The sequence below is a fragment of the Tribolium castaneum genome, chromosome 2 (genome assembly GCF_031307605.1).
Source record: "Tribolium castaneum strain GA2 chromosome 2, icTriCast1.1, whole genome shotgun sequence".
NCBI classification, from domain to species: domain Eukaryota; kingdom Metazoa; phylum Arthropoda; class Insecta; order Coleoptera; family Tenebrionidae; genus Tribolium; species Tribolium castaneum.
In genome coordinates, this window is record NC_087395.1 from 18,108,287 (window position 1) to 18,123,155 (window position 14,869).

At 35.0% G+C, this 14,869-nt stretch overlaps 5 protein-coding genes and 1 long non-coding RNA gene across 9 annotated transcripts in view; 2 read left to right on the forward strand and 4 right to left on the reverse strand.

The window, feature by feature from the left end:
* Positions 1-507: 507 nt before the first annotated feature.
* On the forward strand, positions 508-6,094 carry Prp31 (Pre-mRNA processing factor 31). The gene is made up of 3 exons (XM_963988.4): positions 508-939; positions 993-1,816; positions 5,717-6,094. The coding sequence occupies exons 1-3, from the start codon at positions 603-605 to the stop codon at positions 6,044-6,046; spliced, it is 1,491 nt and encodes a 496-aa protein (XP_969081.1). The 5' UTR covers positions 508-602; the 3' UTR covers positions 6,047-6,094.
* Positions 6,047-9,749, reverse strand: Ost48 (Oligosaccharyltransferase 48kD subunit). The gene is made up of 5 exons (XM_963910.5): positions 9,563-9,749; positions 9,277-9,515; positions 6,881-7,135; positions 6,692-6,826; positions 6,047-6,639 (listed from the first exon to the last, which is right to left on the reverse strand). Exons 1-5 carry the CDS (start codon positions 9,687-9,689, stop codon positions 6,091-6,093), a joined length of 1,305 nt encoding a protein of 434 aa, XP_969003.3. The 5' UTR covers positions 9,690-9,749; the 3' UTR covers positions 6,047-6,090.
* Positions 9,750-9,816: 67 nt separating this feature from the next.
* On the reverse strand, positions 9,817-10,729 carry LOC657379 (gamma-glutamylcyclotransferase). Of its 2 annotated transcripts, none has more exons than XM_008201687.3 (3): positions 10,528-10,729; positions 10,350-10,483; positions 9,817-10,306 (listed from the first exon to the last, which is right to left on the reverse strand). In XM_008201687.3, the coding sequence occupies exons 1-3, from the start codon at positions 10,630-10,632 to the stop codon at positions 10,006-10,008; spliced, it is 540 nt and encodes a 179-aa protein (XP_008199909.1). In that variant the 5' UTR covers positions 10,633-10,729; the 3' UTR covers positions 9,817-10,005. The 2 variants fall into 2 exon arrangements, with proteins under 2 accessions (XP_008199909.1, XP_968935.1); XM_963842.3 differs by having other exon boundaries at positions 9,817-10,288; positions 10,528-10,723.
* cpx (complexin) overlaps positions 9,946-14,869 on the forward strand; it is a 148,578-nt gene continuing 143,654 nt past the window's right edge. For both annotated transcript variants that reach the window (XM_008201692.3, XM_015983536.2), the window contains exon 1: positions 9,946-10,085. The gene's annotated coding sequence lies outside the window, so the exon portion shown is untranslated. The remainder of the gene's footprint in view (positions 10,086-14,869) is intronic.
* On the reverse strand, positions 10,809-14,734 carry LOC657300 (ester hydrolase C11orf54 homolog). Of its 2 annotated transcripts, none has more exons than XM_963768.4 (7): positions 14,596-14,734; positions 14,325-14,404; positions 14,178-14,276; positions 13,958-14,133; positions 13,744-13,911; positions 11,242-11,338; positions 10,809-11,191 (listed from the first exon to the last, which is right to left on the reverse strand). In XM_963768.4, exons 2-7 carry the CDS (start codon positions 14,398-14,400, stop codon positions 10,851-10,853), a joined length of 957 nt encoding a protein of 318 aa, XP_968861.1. In that variant the 5' UTR covers positions 14,401-14,404; positions 14,596-14,734; the 3' UTR covers positions 10,809-10,850. The 2 variants fall into 2 exon arrangements, with proteins under 2 accessions (XP_968861.1, XP_008199910.1); XM_008201688.2 differs by having other exon boundaries at positions 14,467-14,607.
* Positions 11,695-13,737, reverse strand: LOC135265454 (uncharacterized). The gene is made up of 2 exons (XR_010333124.1): positions 11,818-13,737; positions 11,695-11,762 (listed from the first exon to the last, which is right to left on the reverse strand). It is a non-coding gene; the product is annotated as an uncharacterized LOC135265454 (long non-coding RNA).

Sequence of the window (14,869 nt, forward strand, 5' to 3'; positions counted from 1 at the left end):
ACCACAACTTCGTTAAGATGAATATAAGGTGTTCGTTTGTAGTCAAAAAGTTTTATTTCTTTTCTTCGGCATACAGTTTTATTCAATCCGGTTTTATTAAAATTAGTTGGTGCTTTGGCGTCCTCTGACTCCTTTTTATTTTTATTTGTATGCTTTTTTCCATTTATTTTTGTTTATTTTTAAAAACAACTATCTTAATATTCTAATTTAAAATGGTATTTAAAAGAGCTTTTGGCGAAGCAAGTTTGCTCTTATGTTCTTATAGTTATAGTTTTTACCAAAAAGTTGACTAAAATAAAAAAAAAGTTTTTTTTATTTAAATAACATGGCTTGAAACTACAATAACAACTGTTTTTTTAGTGATATATGTGTCCGGAAAAGTACTCTTTCACGGACTATATTCCGTCCCTTCACTAATTAATAATTATATTGTTTTTTTTCATTATCCCCAAATTAATAAGCAGATTATTATAGACAACCAGTAATTCAGCCCCACATTACAAGTAATCTATGGACACTTGTCAATTTGTAAACTGCATTTTTCTAACCTCACTTCCAAGTGTTGTGTGAACGTTTTGGAGTTACGTTTTTAACTCGCTAAAATGTCTTTGGCCGACGAATTATTGGCTGATTTGGAAGAAAACGATCAAGATGATTTGGAAGAAGCGATGGAAGTTGATGAAAAACCGGACATCAAAGAAGAAAAACCCGACGTTAAAGACATCCAGTTAGAGGTAGACACAACTCAAATAACTTCAGTCCGAGAGTTGTGTAAATTACGGGACTCGCCCCATTTACATGAAATATTGAAACAAATCGAAGACCATGTGAAGAAGAGCCGAAAATACCACGACATCATAGGACCAGTTGAGTTGGACCCTGAGTATCAACTGATCGTCGAAGCTAACAACATTGCTGCAGATATAGACGCGGAAATTGGTAAGAGTTACGATTTTAACCAAATCAGTTGAAACTAATCTGTTTTATTGAAGCCACTGTCCATAAATTTGTGCGCGACAAGTACCAGAAGCGGTTCCCCGAGTTGGACTCCCTTGTTGTTGGTCCTTTGGAGTACTTGAAGACCGTCAAAGAGCTCGGGAATGACTTAGACCAAGCCAAAAATAATGAAATTTTGCAACAATTCCTAACGCAGGCAACTATCATGGTTGTCTCAGTCACGGCATCCACGACACAGGGGATTCTCCTAACGGACGTCGAAAAGAAACAAATCGACGAAGCTTGCGACATGGCCATAGACTTGAACAACTTCAAACTGAAAATTTACGAATACGTTGAGAGTCGGATGGCTTTCATCGCCCCCAACTTGTCGGCGATTCTTGGGGCTTCGATCGCCGCCAAGCTCATGGGGGTTGCCGGGGGTTTGACCCGATTGTCCAAAATTCCGGCCTGTAACGTGCAATTGTTGGGCCAACAGAAGAAGGCATTGTCTGGATTTTCACAAGTGAATATGTTGCCGCACACTGGTTTCGTTTATTACGCAGATATCGTGCAAAATACTCCGCCTGATTTGAGAAGGAAGGCTGCCAGACTTGTTGCCACTAAATGCACGCTAGCAGCACGTGTGGACTCGTGTCATGAGAGTAAAGACGGACGTATTGGGCGGCAATTACGCGACGAAATTGAACGAAAACTGGACAAGTTGTTGGAACCACCCCCAGTTAAGTTTATCAAGCCGCTGCCGAAACCTATCGACCAGTCCAAGAAGAAAAGGGGCGGGAAAAGAGTCCGCAAAATGAAAGAGAGATATGCGATGACTGAGTTCAGGAAACATGCCAATAGAATGAACTTCGCTGATGTAAGTTTGGTTTTTCTTGTATTAAATTTTTCTAGTATTGAAAATATTTCTTACATTGAAAATTACACAATATTGTTAGCCAATCTACTGTTGAAGCAGCATTATAGTTTCATTAGATTTTGATAACATACTAGAGATCACAATCTTCTTTGCAAAAAGTTTTCTATGGGTTTGATGAAAATGCAGTTTTATTATTCTCTTGATACTTACAAGACCGGTATCAATAAGTTGTAACGAATAAGCGAAACACATAACTTCAGGTGTACCCCAGTGCTCAGTTTTGGGCCCAATCCTTTTTTTAATTGGGGTGTTCGATGTTTTAACGAAATAACTCCAGTTTTAGTCTTTTTGAGAAAAATATAGAAACGTATGCTATAAAATTTTCTCTTTCAAATGCAATAACTGGTTTTGTAATCGATTGATTTATTTTAATGTCATTAAACAGTAACAGTTGTTATAACACCGAAAATTTGTGGACATTTATTCAGTGCAATAATGAGATAAGTCCATCAATCGTTTTTTTACTAGTCTAGTGATTATTGTTAAATATAATGTATTAAAGCTTCCGTATTATAACTTATGTCAAAATAAGTTTAAAAAAAATAGAGACAAAAATGCAGTAGTAACATTGAATTGAGTTAAATTTTCACGGGTTTTTAAAAACCAAACGGCTTTCAATTTGAAAAAAAAGCGGTTTCGTCTGTAATTCTGTACTGCATTCCTCCTCTTCGCGTTTTATACTAATTTTTATTTATTTATTTTTCAAACAAAATCGATTACCATGATACTGAATGGAATCAAATAAACAATGATCTAAAAAGAATAGCCAAACATTGCAGTAATGTTAACTTAAAACTCAATGAAAATAAATATTCAGTCTTATACTTTGCATCTAAAAGTTGTAAATATTTTGAAGAATAATATATTAATATTTATATTATTAGTAATAAATTAAACGTTCTTGCAAAAAGAAAATCTCTAGGACTTACATTGACAGTGGAAAACACATTATTCATTATCAAAAAATGGTTCATCTCCTTGAAACTCTTACGTTCTAATTATCACATTCAGATTTCAAATTGAGAAATAAACTTATTGAAACTTTGGTAATTCTCCTTTATCTATTATTGCTTTATAATCTTATCCTTGTTTAAATGATGTTGATAGTTGAAAATAGATTATACAAAATTCAAAATATAATGTTATATATACAAAATTCAAAATATAATGTTATATTTTGAATTTTGTATCTTTGGCTTAAAAAAAATGTGATTACATTTCTAAGGTCGAGTTGTATCATCTTTAGTCCTGATTTAAATCCCTAACAATTATTCTCATAACAATGGCTATGGGTTTAATCCTGAAATTTTTTATACAACTCGACCTAAGTGTGTTTCTGACTTAATGTTGGAACTTCGGGATAAGATACTTGAGACTTCTAATAAAAGTATATTTAATATGAAAGTAAATCGAAATACAAAATGACGGAATTGATAAAAATATACACGGCACACTCTTATAAACAAAACTGTGGTTCACACGGAAACGAAACGCGACTCGTGAAACTTAGATGTCCAACACTTCCCCTCGAGTCGTGTGTCGTTAGAATGAATACTTCCAAAAAAAAAAAATTCATCCTTCCACTAAAACTTCTGGCAACTATCCTAACTATTGATAACTTGTAGTCCCGCTGCATTTACACTCCAAATATGTTTTTGTTTAGCGAGTCCTTTAGTTAGGAAATCAGCCACTTGCTGTTCTGTAGAGATATGCTCGAGAGATACTTGCTTGTCTCTCAAAACTTCGCGTACAAAATGGTGACGGACATCTATGTGTTTACTTCTCGCATGAAAAACAGGATTCTCAGCAAGACGTATTGCACTCTGGTTATCACAATAGATTTTTACGTCAGCCAGTTTGTCAAATCCCAACTCCTGAATGAATCGTCTAAGATAAATGGCCTCTTTGGCACACTCTGCCATGGCCATGTACTCAGCCTCTGTTGTAGACAGAGCTACGGTACGTTGCTTCTTGGTATCCCAGGAAATTGCACTCCCGTTCAGCAAGAAGATGAATCCCGTGAAAGATCTACGGTCTTCAGTACAATTTCCCCAATCTGCATCTACGTAAGCACGAATAGGTTTGTGCGTTGCTCTAAATGACAACCCCAAATGAATGGTGCCCTTGAGGTATCGCATCACGCGTTTAGCTGCTTTCCAATGTTCCTCGTCGTAGCAATTATTAAACTGTCCAAGTTGACTTACGACAAATGCGATATCGGGGCGCGTTGTCATTGCCAAGTAAGTGAGAGCTCCTACAAGCTCACGATACGGCAATTTTTCTTTCTCGTCTTCTTTCTTTTGTAGTCTCGTGCCTGGATTAGTTGGTGTAGATACCGGCTTACAATCGGTCATACCAAACCGAGCGAGAATTTCATTGATGTATCCTCGTTGGTGCATGGTTACTTGTCCGTCTCGTTGATCGAACTCCACACCCAGACAGCTCTTCACGTCTCCCAGACTCTTCAAGTCGAATCTACTAGACAAACAATTTTTGACTTTGGAAATCATGTTTCGATTGCGTGATGCAACCAAAATATCATCAACATAAACAGCAATGAAGGTGATATCTTCTGTTGGAACTTCGGGATAAGATACTTGAGACTTCTAATAAAAGTATATTTAATATGAAAGTAAATCGAAATACAAAATGACGGAATTGATAAAAATATACACGGCACACTCTTATAAACAAAACTGTGGTTCACACGGAAACGAAACGCGACTCGTGAAACTTAGATGTCCAACACTTAAAATAGTAAGAAAGATATTCGAATTACCTTAGGAGTAAATTTCTTGAACGACAAAATTCTCATTCTGCTCCCCTACATCCTCTCGTAACGCAACACAACAATTTTGTTATCTAGGTTTCGCATATTTCTATATCTTAGGGCCAATTTCATAATACAATTTAAAAGAGGATTGTGTTGATTACTATGGATTTGTTGAGAAATATTTCACATTCTAAATCAACATTAACTTTAAAGTCCCTTTATTTCGATTATGAAACTGGCCCACTTCTTTTACTTTTAATTTTTTGTTAAAGTTTATAATAGTAATCTTTAAATTTTTTACAATGTAATTTCACTTTTGAATTTTCGAAACTGAATGCTGAATAATTTAGCTGAAAGTCAATATTATGTTTATACAGTACATTCTCGAAACTGTGAACACAAAAAGTTCAGGTCTAATTGAACTACCACATCTTTTCGTATTATCTAGCCACACATAGGACTTGCTTTGAAAATCTGTTTAATAAAATAACAAGATTTTTAATTTTTTATTACAATAACTTACAATAAACAATTTTTGTTTGAGCTACTTTTCCATAAGCATTTAGTAATGGCTTTTTCATATATACTTTTTAAAGCATTAAATAATATGTACAAGGTGCGTTAAAATGATTTTTATTTAATCGCTTGAGGCGACTTGATGACTTGAAACCACTTAAAAAATAAATCGATGCGAGTTTGCTTTAATATAAATGAAGAAAAATAGGGGATACTAGAATTCTTTAATGCAGGAACCTAGTCCTATTAAATAATTGTTATAAATAATACATGTTATCGCATTTTCTGTATTGTTCACCCGCAATCTTCATACCAGGCGTCGTTCACATGAACGCATGTTTACACTAGTGTATCTAGTTTTAATTATCCGTTTACTATTTTGTTTTTATTTTTTTCCCAATTTTACTTTTCTTTTTTTTCTCTTGTCATTTATTATAAAAAATTTATATTCTACTGTAGTTTCTAAATCATTGGTTCAATTATAGTCTTGAATAACTTTATGTTAGACTACGCTCTTAAAATAAACTTCTATTATTATAATTGTTTTGTAGATTGAAGACGATGCGTATCAGGAGGACCTTGGCTACACGAGGGGAACAATCGGTAAAGCAGGAACCGGTCGTATCAGACTACCCCAAGTCGACGAAAAAACCAAAGTCAGAATATCAAAAACACTACAAAAGAATTTACAAAAACAGAACGTTTGGGGCGGAAGCACGACTGTCAAAAAACAGATTTCCGGAACGGCTTCAAGTGTGGCTTTCACGCCACTCCAAGGACTCGAAATTGTGAATCCGCAAGCAGCTGAAGTGAAAATCAACGATTCAAGCGCGAAATATTTCTCAAACACGTCTGGGTTTTTCAAGGTGGATAAAAACTAATTCTTTAGTGTAATGTATTTAATTTAAGTAAAAAAAAAACAAAACTAATCACCTTTGGATTTCTTAACATCATCATCCTTCATATGTAGGAAAACAATAGAAAACAAGAACACACCGGCCATCATCGAGAATGCGCCGGCATAGTAGGGATAAGCACAAGCAATGAATCTCTCATACTGAGTGTGCTGGAGAGGGCGTACGGAAACTTGCGTTGTGTTGTAAATTCGGGTGTAGCCGACTCGGTCATAGTCGACTTTGAATTGGTAAACGCCGTAAACGTCCGGTATTTTGAACCGGGCCTCGTATTCTTTGCCCTTTTTCTGCAAGTTTATGCGCACGAAGGGATCGATTCGGACGAATTCTAATTGGATGTCGTCGGCGTTGAATTGTTTCCATTGGCCGTCTTCTTTAATGTCAATTTCGATTTTATACACAACGTCGTCCATGATGGTGTAAGCGGTTGGTGGCTTGGCTTCGCCGACTTTGCTGTGTTTGACAGAGCGCACGCGCAACTGACCATGTTCCTTAAAGACCCATTGGCTGATTGCAATTGCCACGTCCCTGTTCCCTGAAGTGTCTGATTTAAGGCCGCCCTAAAGAAAAATAATTATTTATGTTAATGAACTGTGGAGTTGAATATGTTACTCTAGATTTTGCAACCGGTGATGTGAAAAACTCGTCTGAAAAGAACGAAAGAGAACCGCTGAACACCACTCGGGCGTTGTTACGTGCTTGGAGGCCGGCGATCAAAACGGTGTCTTTTCCAACGGCGTGGGGGTACTAAAAGTGTTTTTTTTTATTATTAAAAATGTTTGCCAAGTGGTTGCAACAAACCTCTTTAATTGGTTGGTCGGGTACGTAGCTATAAGCCGTGCTATCAGCTGTCAACAATGGCAGGACAAGGGGGTTATCAGGGTCGGCCAAAATCCCAGTGCCTTGATAAATCAAAGGTTTGGCGTCTTTTTTAGACCCAACAATGATCGGGGAATCAATAAGATTCTCAGGCGAAATCGCCAGGCGCGTATGTTGCCCCTCATCATTCACGTCGTAGTTCAAATGGTCAATAACATAGGCCCCTTCTTCATCCACCTGTATGCAAAAAATAGCTACTTTTGGGACTTGCATTTATATTTAACAACTAAATGTTTGGACGAATACATTTTTGCAAGGCAAATGGACGTCAAGCAAATGAATGTTTATTTAAAAAAACAAGTGTAAATTGAAGAAGTACGTTAGTTTTGTAACTTATAACCTGTTTAAAAACTCTTTTAAAGCACTTAACATAAAATTAAAACAACAAAAGACAGGAGTAATATCTGATAATGATAACTAATCGTGTGGACAAAAAGAAAAACTTCTTTGGTTTTAATGACGTCTCGATTTTTCGCTGGCATACTTTTAACGAATTTGTAACATAATTCTAGCGTTTTATTGTTCCAAATATGTTCTATTTTATTTTTAAATCTTTCAATTGCCACTGGGGAAAATTTTCAAGATAACTCTTCATTTTGTGCGAAAAAGACACAACGATATTTAAATCAGGGCTATTTGCGGGCTAAGACATAACAATAATATCAGAATTACCGAATCATTATTTCAAAAGTTTTGTTGTGTGACAAGAAGCATAATTTTATTTAATAAAAATACCTTCGGAATACTATTCAGTCGGTGAAAACAAATGTTTTGGCAAAATATATTTAAAAGTGTTTACTGTCCCATCCATGAATTTAAACCCAGACCCTTCCACACTATTTGTTCCTTGGTAAATTAAATCGTACTTTTGAGACAATCTTTGTGAAAGATTTCTTGGTTATATTATTTCTCGCTTTCGAGAATTTTAGATCTTAAACGCATATGTACATACATCAAATTAAGATTAATTACTAAATATGACACGTTTTTTTGAGCAGCAGTGTGTAAAGTTTTTTTTGCCTACAGCCATTCCAGAATAAAAGTAACCTGACACTGTTATTGCAAAATGATTTTAGTAATGTTAAGTTTCTTTCAAAATACACTATTCGGTTAATATTTAGTGTATTTTGCTACAAAAAAAATTTGGGAGAGGATAATCAATTAAATTGAAGTAATTCGTTGGATTCTAATATTTACATACATTATTATTGCCTTTTAGACGATAACATAAAATACTGACGTACTATAACTGCTGAATAATTTTTGAAGAATGTTTTTCTAATTTCTGGAAATAAGAAAATGGAAATCCGAAAGTAAATTCACTAGTTTTTTTTATCTTTATAACTTTTACTATTACAAAACCAAGAATCTTTAATTTTCACTTTTTAATTTTTAATTTGTTAAAATCTTTATTAATTAAAATAAATTTTTTAAAGCTATTTTCACTCAAAAGATTTTTTTGTCCCGTTCGTCATTTGTAAACAAAAAGTAAACTAATCAGAAGTCGTTGCACATTGCCTTATTCTTCGGTTTGGTGGTTTCAAAATTTTGAACAGGTTCCATCTTTTACTTCAAAAATAGTTGTTGGGACTAGTGACTCTTAAATCAACATAATTTTATAACGATTGTTCAATAATAGGCCTTTTTTGTGTCATCTTTGTCATCAATTCGTATTTCTTTTTCTTGCTCGTATTTTAAATTTTAAAAATAAGGCACTAAGTATAGGTTTCAAATAATTTGACTGGCACTAAGTTTCTGTACAGAAAAATTCATTTATACTGATACTGTTCGCAAAAATTGAAAATAAACTAAAAATTACTCATTTCGTGTCTACCTTATAAAAACCAAGACCTGTTTTTATAACCATGTGGGACAACATACAGAGCAATTGGAATATTATTCTGCAACCCTCAGAGCAATGGTTTCTCTTAAAATGCTTCTGCGACAACTTTAACAAATTTTTCATATGTGGTGTAGCAGACTTTGCGTCTTATTTTTTAGGACTTTTTTTTAATAACTATCGTACTTTGCTCTCCATATTCTTAAACAATCTGTGCGACTGAAGAATTGGGCATATTCAGTTTTTTGGCAACTTGTGTCATAGAATTTCCTCCAGAGTAAGTACTCAAATGGAATTCTTTAAACTGTAAACAGTTTTTCAAAAAAACCCTTTAGAGTATATAGAGAATTGCATAAGTTTGAATGAGTTTAAATCCAAGCAAATTATAAATAAAGTGTTGTTGCAATAAAACCAGTTTGATAATAAAAAATAAAACGAGATTTCGTCCAAACATTTACTTCTTGGAGCTCGTAGTTACCTCAAATCCACATTCGGAAGCTAATTCGCGTAGAACATCCCCAGTGCCACTATTCCCAGCTACTAAAACGTTACCACCATCATCAATAAACTGGGTGATGGTCTCAACGTTGAGGGTGCCCCCAAACTCTTCAACAGCCGGCGCAAAAATAATCAAATTTTCGTAAAGGTACTCCCCGTATTTTGATAGTACCAGAGAAGCATCGTCGGCGATTTTGAAGCTTAAATTATAGCCCCTTTCTGAAAAACACCGTTTTACCGGTCGTCCTAACCTTGTTGCGACTCACCCTGCAATGATTTGAAAAAAATTGAATGAGTCTCGCGAATCACTTGGTTGTCCAGCAGGACTAAAGTGTTTCCTTGCGATTTTACGCAAGAAAATGCGACGAAAAGGAGGAAAATCGAAAATTTCATTTTGGGCCGGCACACGTCACCTTTTTCCACCAACCAGTGAATCCAGCGATACCAACACAACATAAATAATTAAATTATTGAAACGATAATAGTTTATTGTGGGACGATATGTACAAAGATAGATCAATTCTGATAACAAAAATCGTATTTATTTGATTGCTGTACAAATATTGGAAAGGATTTTGCAAAAAATGTAATATCCGAAGCACCAATGTAACGACGCAAAAGTCACCAATTAATGTTTGCCTTTTTGAACTGTCTGTTGAACCTTCTTAAACTTTTGAAATTTGTGTTATTTACGCGACAATAGTGCTTGTTAAAGTTTGATCCCAATATCAACTTCGCCATTGTAGCCGTTGTCGGGAATCCTGTGCAAGAATTTCTGGTACTCCTCAGGTAAGTTTGATTCTTTGGCCCCCTCTTTAATTATATTCAAATACACAGCTGATGGCTTTCTGTCATCGGCTAGTTTTTCAATATCCTCAGTAGCAGACGGTATCACGCACTGTTGGTAGACGCGACATTTCTTGGTGCCCCCTTCAGGCACAATAACGTCCACATCAAGGGCATAGTATATTTTATGGGGAACACCTTCTTGTCTATAAAAGCATTCAATCCTGGTGTTACGTTATGTAATTTCACAAATCAGTGGCTGAATACCTGTCGAGTGACTCCATATGCTTTAAATCAATTTCCCAGATAGCCCCCCAGACGTGGCGCCGGTCATTTTTTACTATTGTAGCGGAGGCTCCGTGCCATCTCTCTGAATAAGTAAGAAAGTCAAGTTGATAGTTCTGGAAAAGAAGTATTAACGCAGTTATTGTCATTCGGAACTTACCATTAATTTTCCGATTCCCACTCTAACCGCACTGGGGTTATTTATGTGGATTCGCTTGGCTAGGAGATTACTCCCGTAAGCGAAATACAAAAAGGTGCCCCCCATATCGTACTTAGATTAAGCGAGGATTTTAAGGTTAGATTCAGAGTGCGCCTGCCTCTTCACTGATTGCTCAAAGAGCTGACGTCAAATGTGGAATTATCTTATTTGCCATCAAACAACAATTGTTAATTGTTTCGAGATTGTTTCTCGAGTACTTAGGGTGTTAGAAAATCAACGGAAACTTTTAATTTTTTATTCAAAAGTGTGTCTATATAGATAAATTAATCTCGACCAAACTGGTGGGTCTCCACGGGCCTGTCGACACGATAGATCTCTTCCCCGGTGTTGAAATACCCCAAATATTCGGCCGTTTCAGGGGTCACATCAATATGGTAGTGGCCGGCTTCCCCATGGTGGCTGAAACTGTGAAAGTGTTGAACCCTCAAGTCGAGGCCGTGGTCGTTATTTATGAGGGTCCCCACGGCGACTAGGGGGGCCCTCATGTTGTAGAATTTGAGCCAGTTGTTGAGCTCCTCGTCGGTGTTGATTGGAGTTTTCGAAAAGTCGCGCATTACGTGCTGTTTGGCCTTCCCTTCTTTTAGTAAAAACGCGCCACCTAAGCCTAAAAAACATATCGTAAAAATTGAAACTTTACAATTTCAAACTACAAACCGACGACTTTATTCTTGTATTCATTGACCAGTGTTTGCCGAATACTCGCGATAAAATCGAGCGGACCCGTCCGTTTTTTGGCGTGAATTTTGAGCACCTGAAACCGAATTTATTTTTTTAATCGAGACATTCAAATAAGCCTCTAAATCGAAATGTTTTTAATATAAGTTACTGTGGACTATTTAAAAATGTTTAGTTTAGTTTAGTTTATTTTAACCCCCGAGAAGGAGTGATAAAGACGTTTTAGCGAAAAATATACAAAAACCCAAAATTGGACAAATTTTGCGTTTACACTCTCATATATTCCTTCTGGATAAAGTTAAAAACTTCATTTTTTTGGAAACTATTCTTCAATAAATGCAAAGTTGTACGTACGCATAGTTACACAAGGTTGAGTTTTAATAAATTACATTTTCTTGGAACGTTGCATATTTGTGTAGTGAAATTTTCGAGATGCGAGAAAGTTTTTTATTTAAAATTTAAAAAGATTAGTAGCCACCGCTTTGAAAACATTTAGAGGGCTAAAAATGGAAAATAATAAAAAAATAATTAATGTCACATCACAATTAATACTACAGGAAAACCATCCTTAATGGGCACCTCCGAATAACGGACACCTCTTCACAACGGACATTTTTGTAGAAATAGGAACGTAACAAAAACTTCTTAATAATGGATCTTCTGTATAGCGGACAAAAAATTCCCAAGTACCGTAATATCATATAAATTTACCTCCTACAAAGGAATTTATGCAAAAATTCTTAGAAAAACGTGATGAAAAGATTCCTGAAGACGATAGGGATAACGAAGAAACTTGCCTTAGCACCTAAATAAATAAATCTGTAATGAAACCGTTAAAATTTAAAGGCTGTTAATCGTTATTGCTATTGAAATAACTAATAAAATTCCAAGATTTGCGATAATAACAAGTGTTAAATTTTAACAACCCAATAAAAAAGTTAACTAATTAAAAATTACAAATTATTGAAAAAACACGGCTCCTGAAAACAACCAATCAAATATTGAAGATTTTAAGTAAAAAATCTATTTACTTATTTCCTTTTTTAATTTAATTTGGATTTGTAAAGATTTTTATTTATAATAATAATCTACATAATAATAAAGAGTTTAATAACAAAATGTTTACTGACACGAATCTACAGATATCAACATAGTCAAAAAAATTAGAAACCTATAAAAAGCTATAAAAAACATATTTTATTAATCCTTTTATGTAACTTATTTAACTAACGGAATTACGTAATTCTGCGAACGAGTAAAATATTTTTTTAAATATATTTTTAATTGTGAATATGTTTGGTGGCCAGTTTGCTTTCATAATCCTTTAAGAAACACACTTTTTTTATATTTGTGGTGTTATATGCTGAAGGTTTAGTAGATCAAATATATACTTTTGTTCAGTTCAGTTCATTAAAAAAACATTTTCCTATAATAAAACTGCCCACCTCCCATTAGGTAACACCTCTCCATAACGAATAATTAAAGAGTCCCCATGTCCACTGTTGAGAGGTTTTACTGTATTCCTTTACTTTTAACCGCCCTAACTCTGTTAATTTGATTAATAATATCAAAATAGTCGAAAGAACATTTCTTATAAAAAAGCCAAAAAGTGGACTCAATAGAACTTAATTACGAAATTTTAATTCATTCCAAACTATTCTTTTGGCATGTCATTTATTAATTTTTTAATTATTTACCATTTTTAGCTCTCGAAATGTTTTCAAAGGCGGTGACTTCGTTTCATAAGGAAATATGCTTCGATTTTACCTCGAGCGCATTTTGTAAATTGCAGTAACTAATGATTCTTGCACCAAAAACTTATTTGAAGCATAGCTTCATTTTAAAATAAAAAACTTTTTCACATCTCGAAATTTCACCATACAAACATGCAGCGACGTTACAAGAAAATGTAATTTTTTCGGTTTCCCTTTATCAAAATTCATCTTTGTGTAACTACGTAAAAATCTGCATTTATTGTGAAATCTGTTGCAAAAAAAAATAAGCTTCGTGCTTTATCCAGAAGGAAAATACAAGGATATAAACGCAAAAGGTGTCCAGTTTTCGATTTTTGTAAATGTTTCGCTAAAAATTTCTTTTGGTAACAAAAACAATTTTAAATCCAAAAACGACCTTCGGATTCGAATTTAACAGAAGATTTTACATAACAATCAAGCGTTTTTAATAGTTTCTTTAAAATTGTACATTTCAACCCTTTACACTTAATCACCCTCTGTTAATGTGAATAATATCAAAAAAAGACTAGAGGACTTTTTCATGTAAATTGTTTTGCTTAACAATTTTTATTTAAAACTTTTTTTCTAGCTCTTACCGATTTGGAATAATCTTTATAAAACACTTTATTTTCGTTTCTTCAACCCCTCCTCTTTGACTAAACATTTTTAAATACCCCATAGTAACTTATAACAAAAATTCAAGGCTTATGCGACTGGACTGTTTTGTATATTAATGTGTTCGTTTTACCTTTCCCGGCTCGCCGCTGCTGAAAAAAAGATTAGCCAAGAGGGCAACTCTGGTTTCGTTATTAGGGAGAATCTCCTGTATAGGCACTTCCTCATTCGAGGGATTAACTTTAGAAATGCGCGTTTGTTGATCCACCACCCCTTTGGCTATATTCATGTTTAAAATACCCTAAAATCGTGGGATAAATCAAGTTGTTAAAAAGCAAGTCTATTACTTCGCAATTGACCCCTGCGTAGGGGTGAGGACCGGCTCCAGCCCCGATTATAAACGCCGGATCTGAACCAATCATTGTGGCTATTTTTTTCAAATCGTATACTTTTTCCCGCTTCACCAGAGGGAGCAAGTAGGGGACTCCCCCGACTTCGACCAGTTTTGGACTTCCACCAAGTCCTAAAATTTGATTCAATTAAAGTAGAGAGGGGTTTTTGGACCACCTTTTTTGGCCAAAGTAAAAGGTTGTTGTGTCAGGTCGGGACAATCCACGACTTCGACAGTGACGTGTTCAAAATTGCTTTGCAGTCCTTTGTTTAAAACTGTGGACAGGAAATTAGTACTGTTGTTATTAAGGGGGTCAAACAAACCTTTGGCCAGTTCCTCCAAGGGGGGCCTATCTAGAGACTTCTTTTCGATGGATAGGGTGGTGTAATTGACCTCCATGGTTCTGAATGAAAACAAATGTAAATTAATCGCTGGGTAAGGTCAAAACAACGTCCTCACGCTCACCTACTTAACCTTAAACCTAAGTTAATGAGTAAAAATGGATAGAAGGGTTTGAACATAATTTAACACAAACACCCCGTATTGTGATAGTGATTGGTATAATTATTTAATTAAAATTGCGAAAGGACTTACGCTAGTTATAATAATGCCAAAGGTTTTCCCAGTCTCTTAATAATAACTCCAATCAAAAATGATAATTGCAGTCAACTAGAGGTCAGATTGTTTTATCGCACGACCGGAGCGGAGATTAAATTATTACATGCTTGAAAAGTCCTCCTTTATTTGTGTAAGGTCGCCAGATAACGGCTGTTGTTTCGTGGTTATCTAATGACTTTCACATTTTAAAACTCGCGCCGTTTTCGCCCCAATGTTGGTAGCGCCGTTGATCAACAAATCCTCGCGTTCC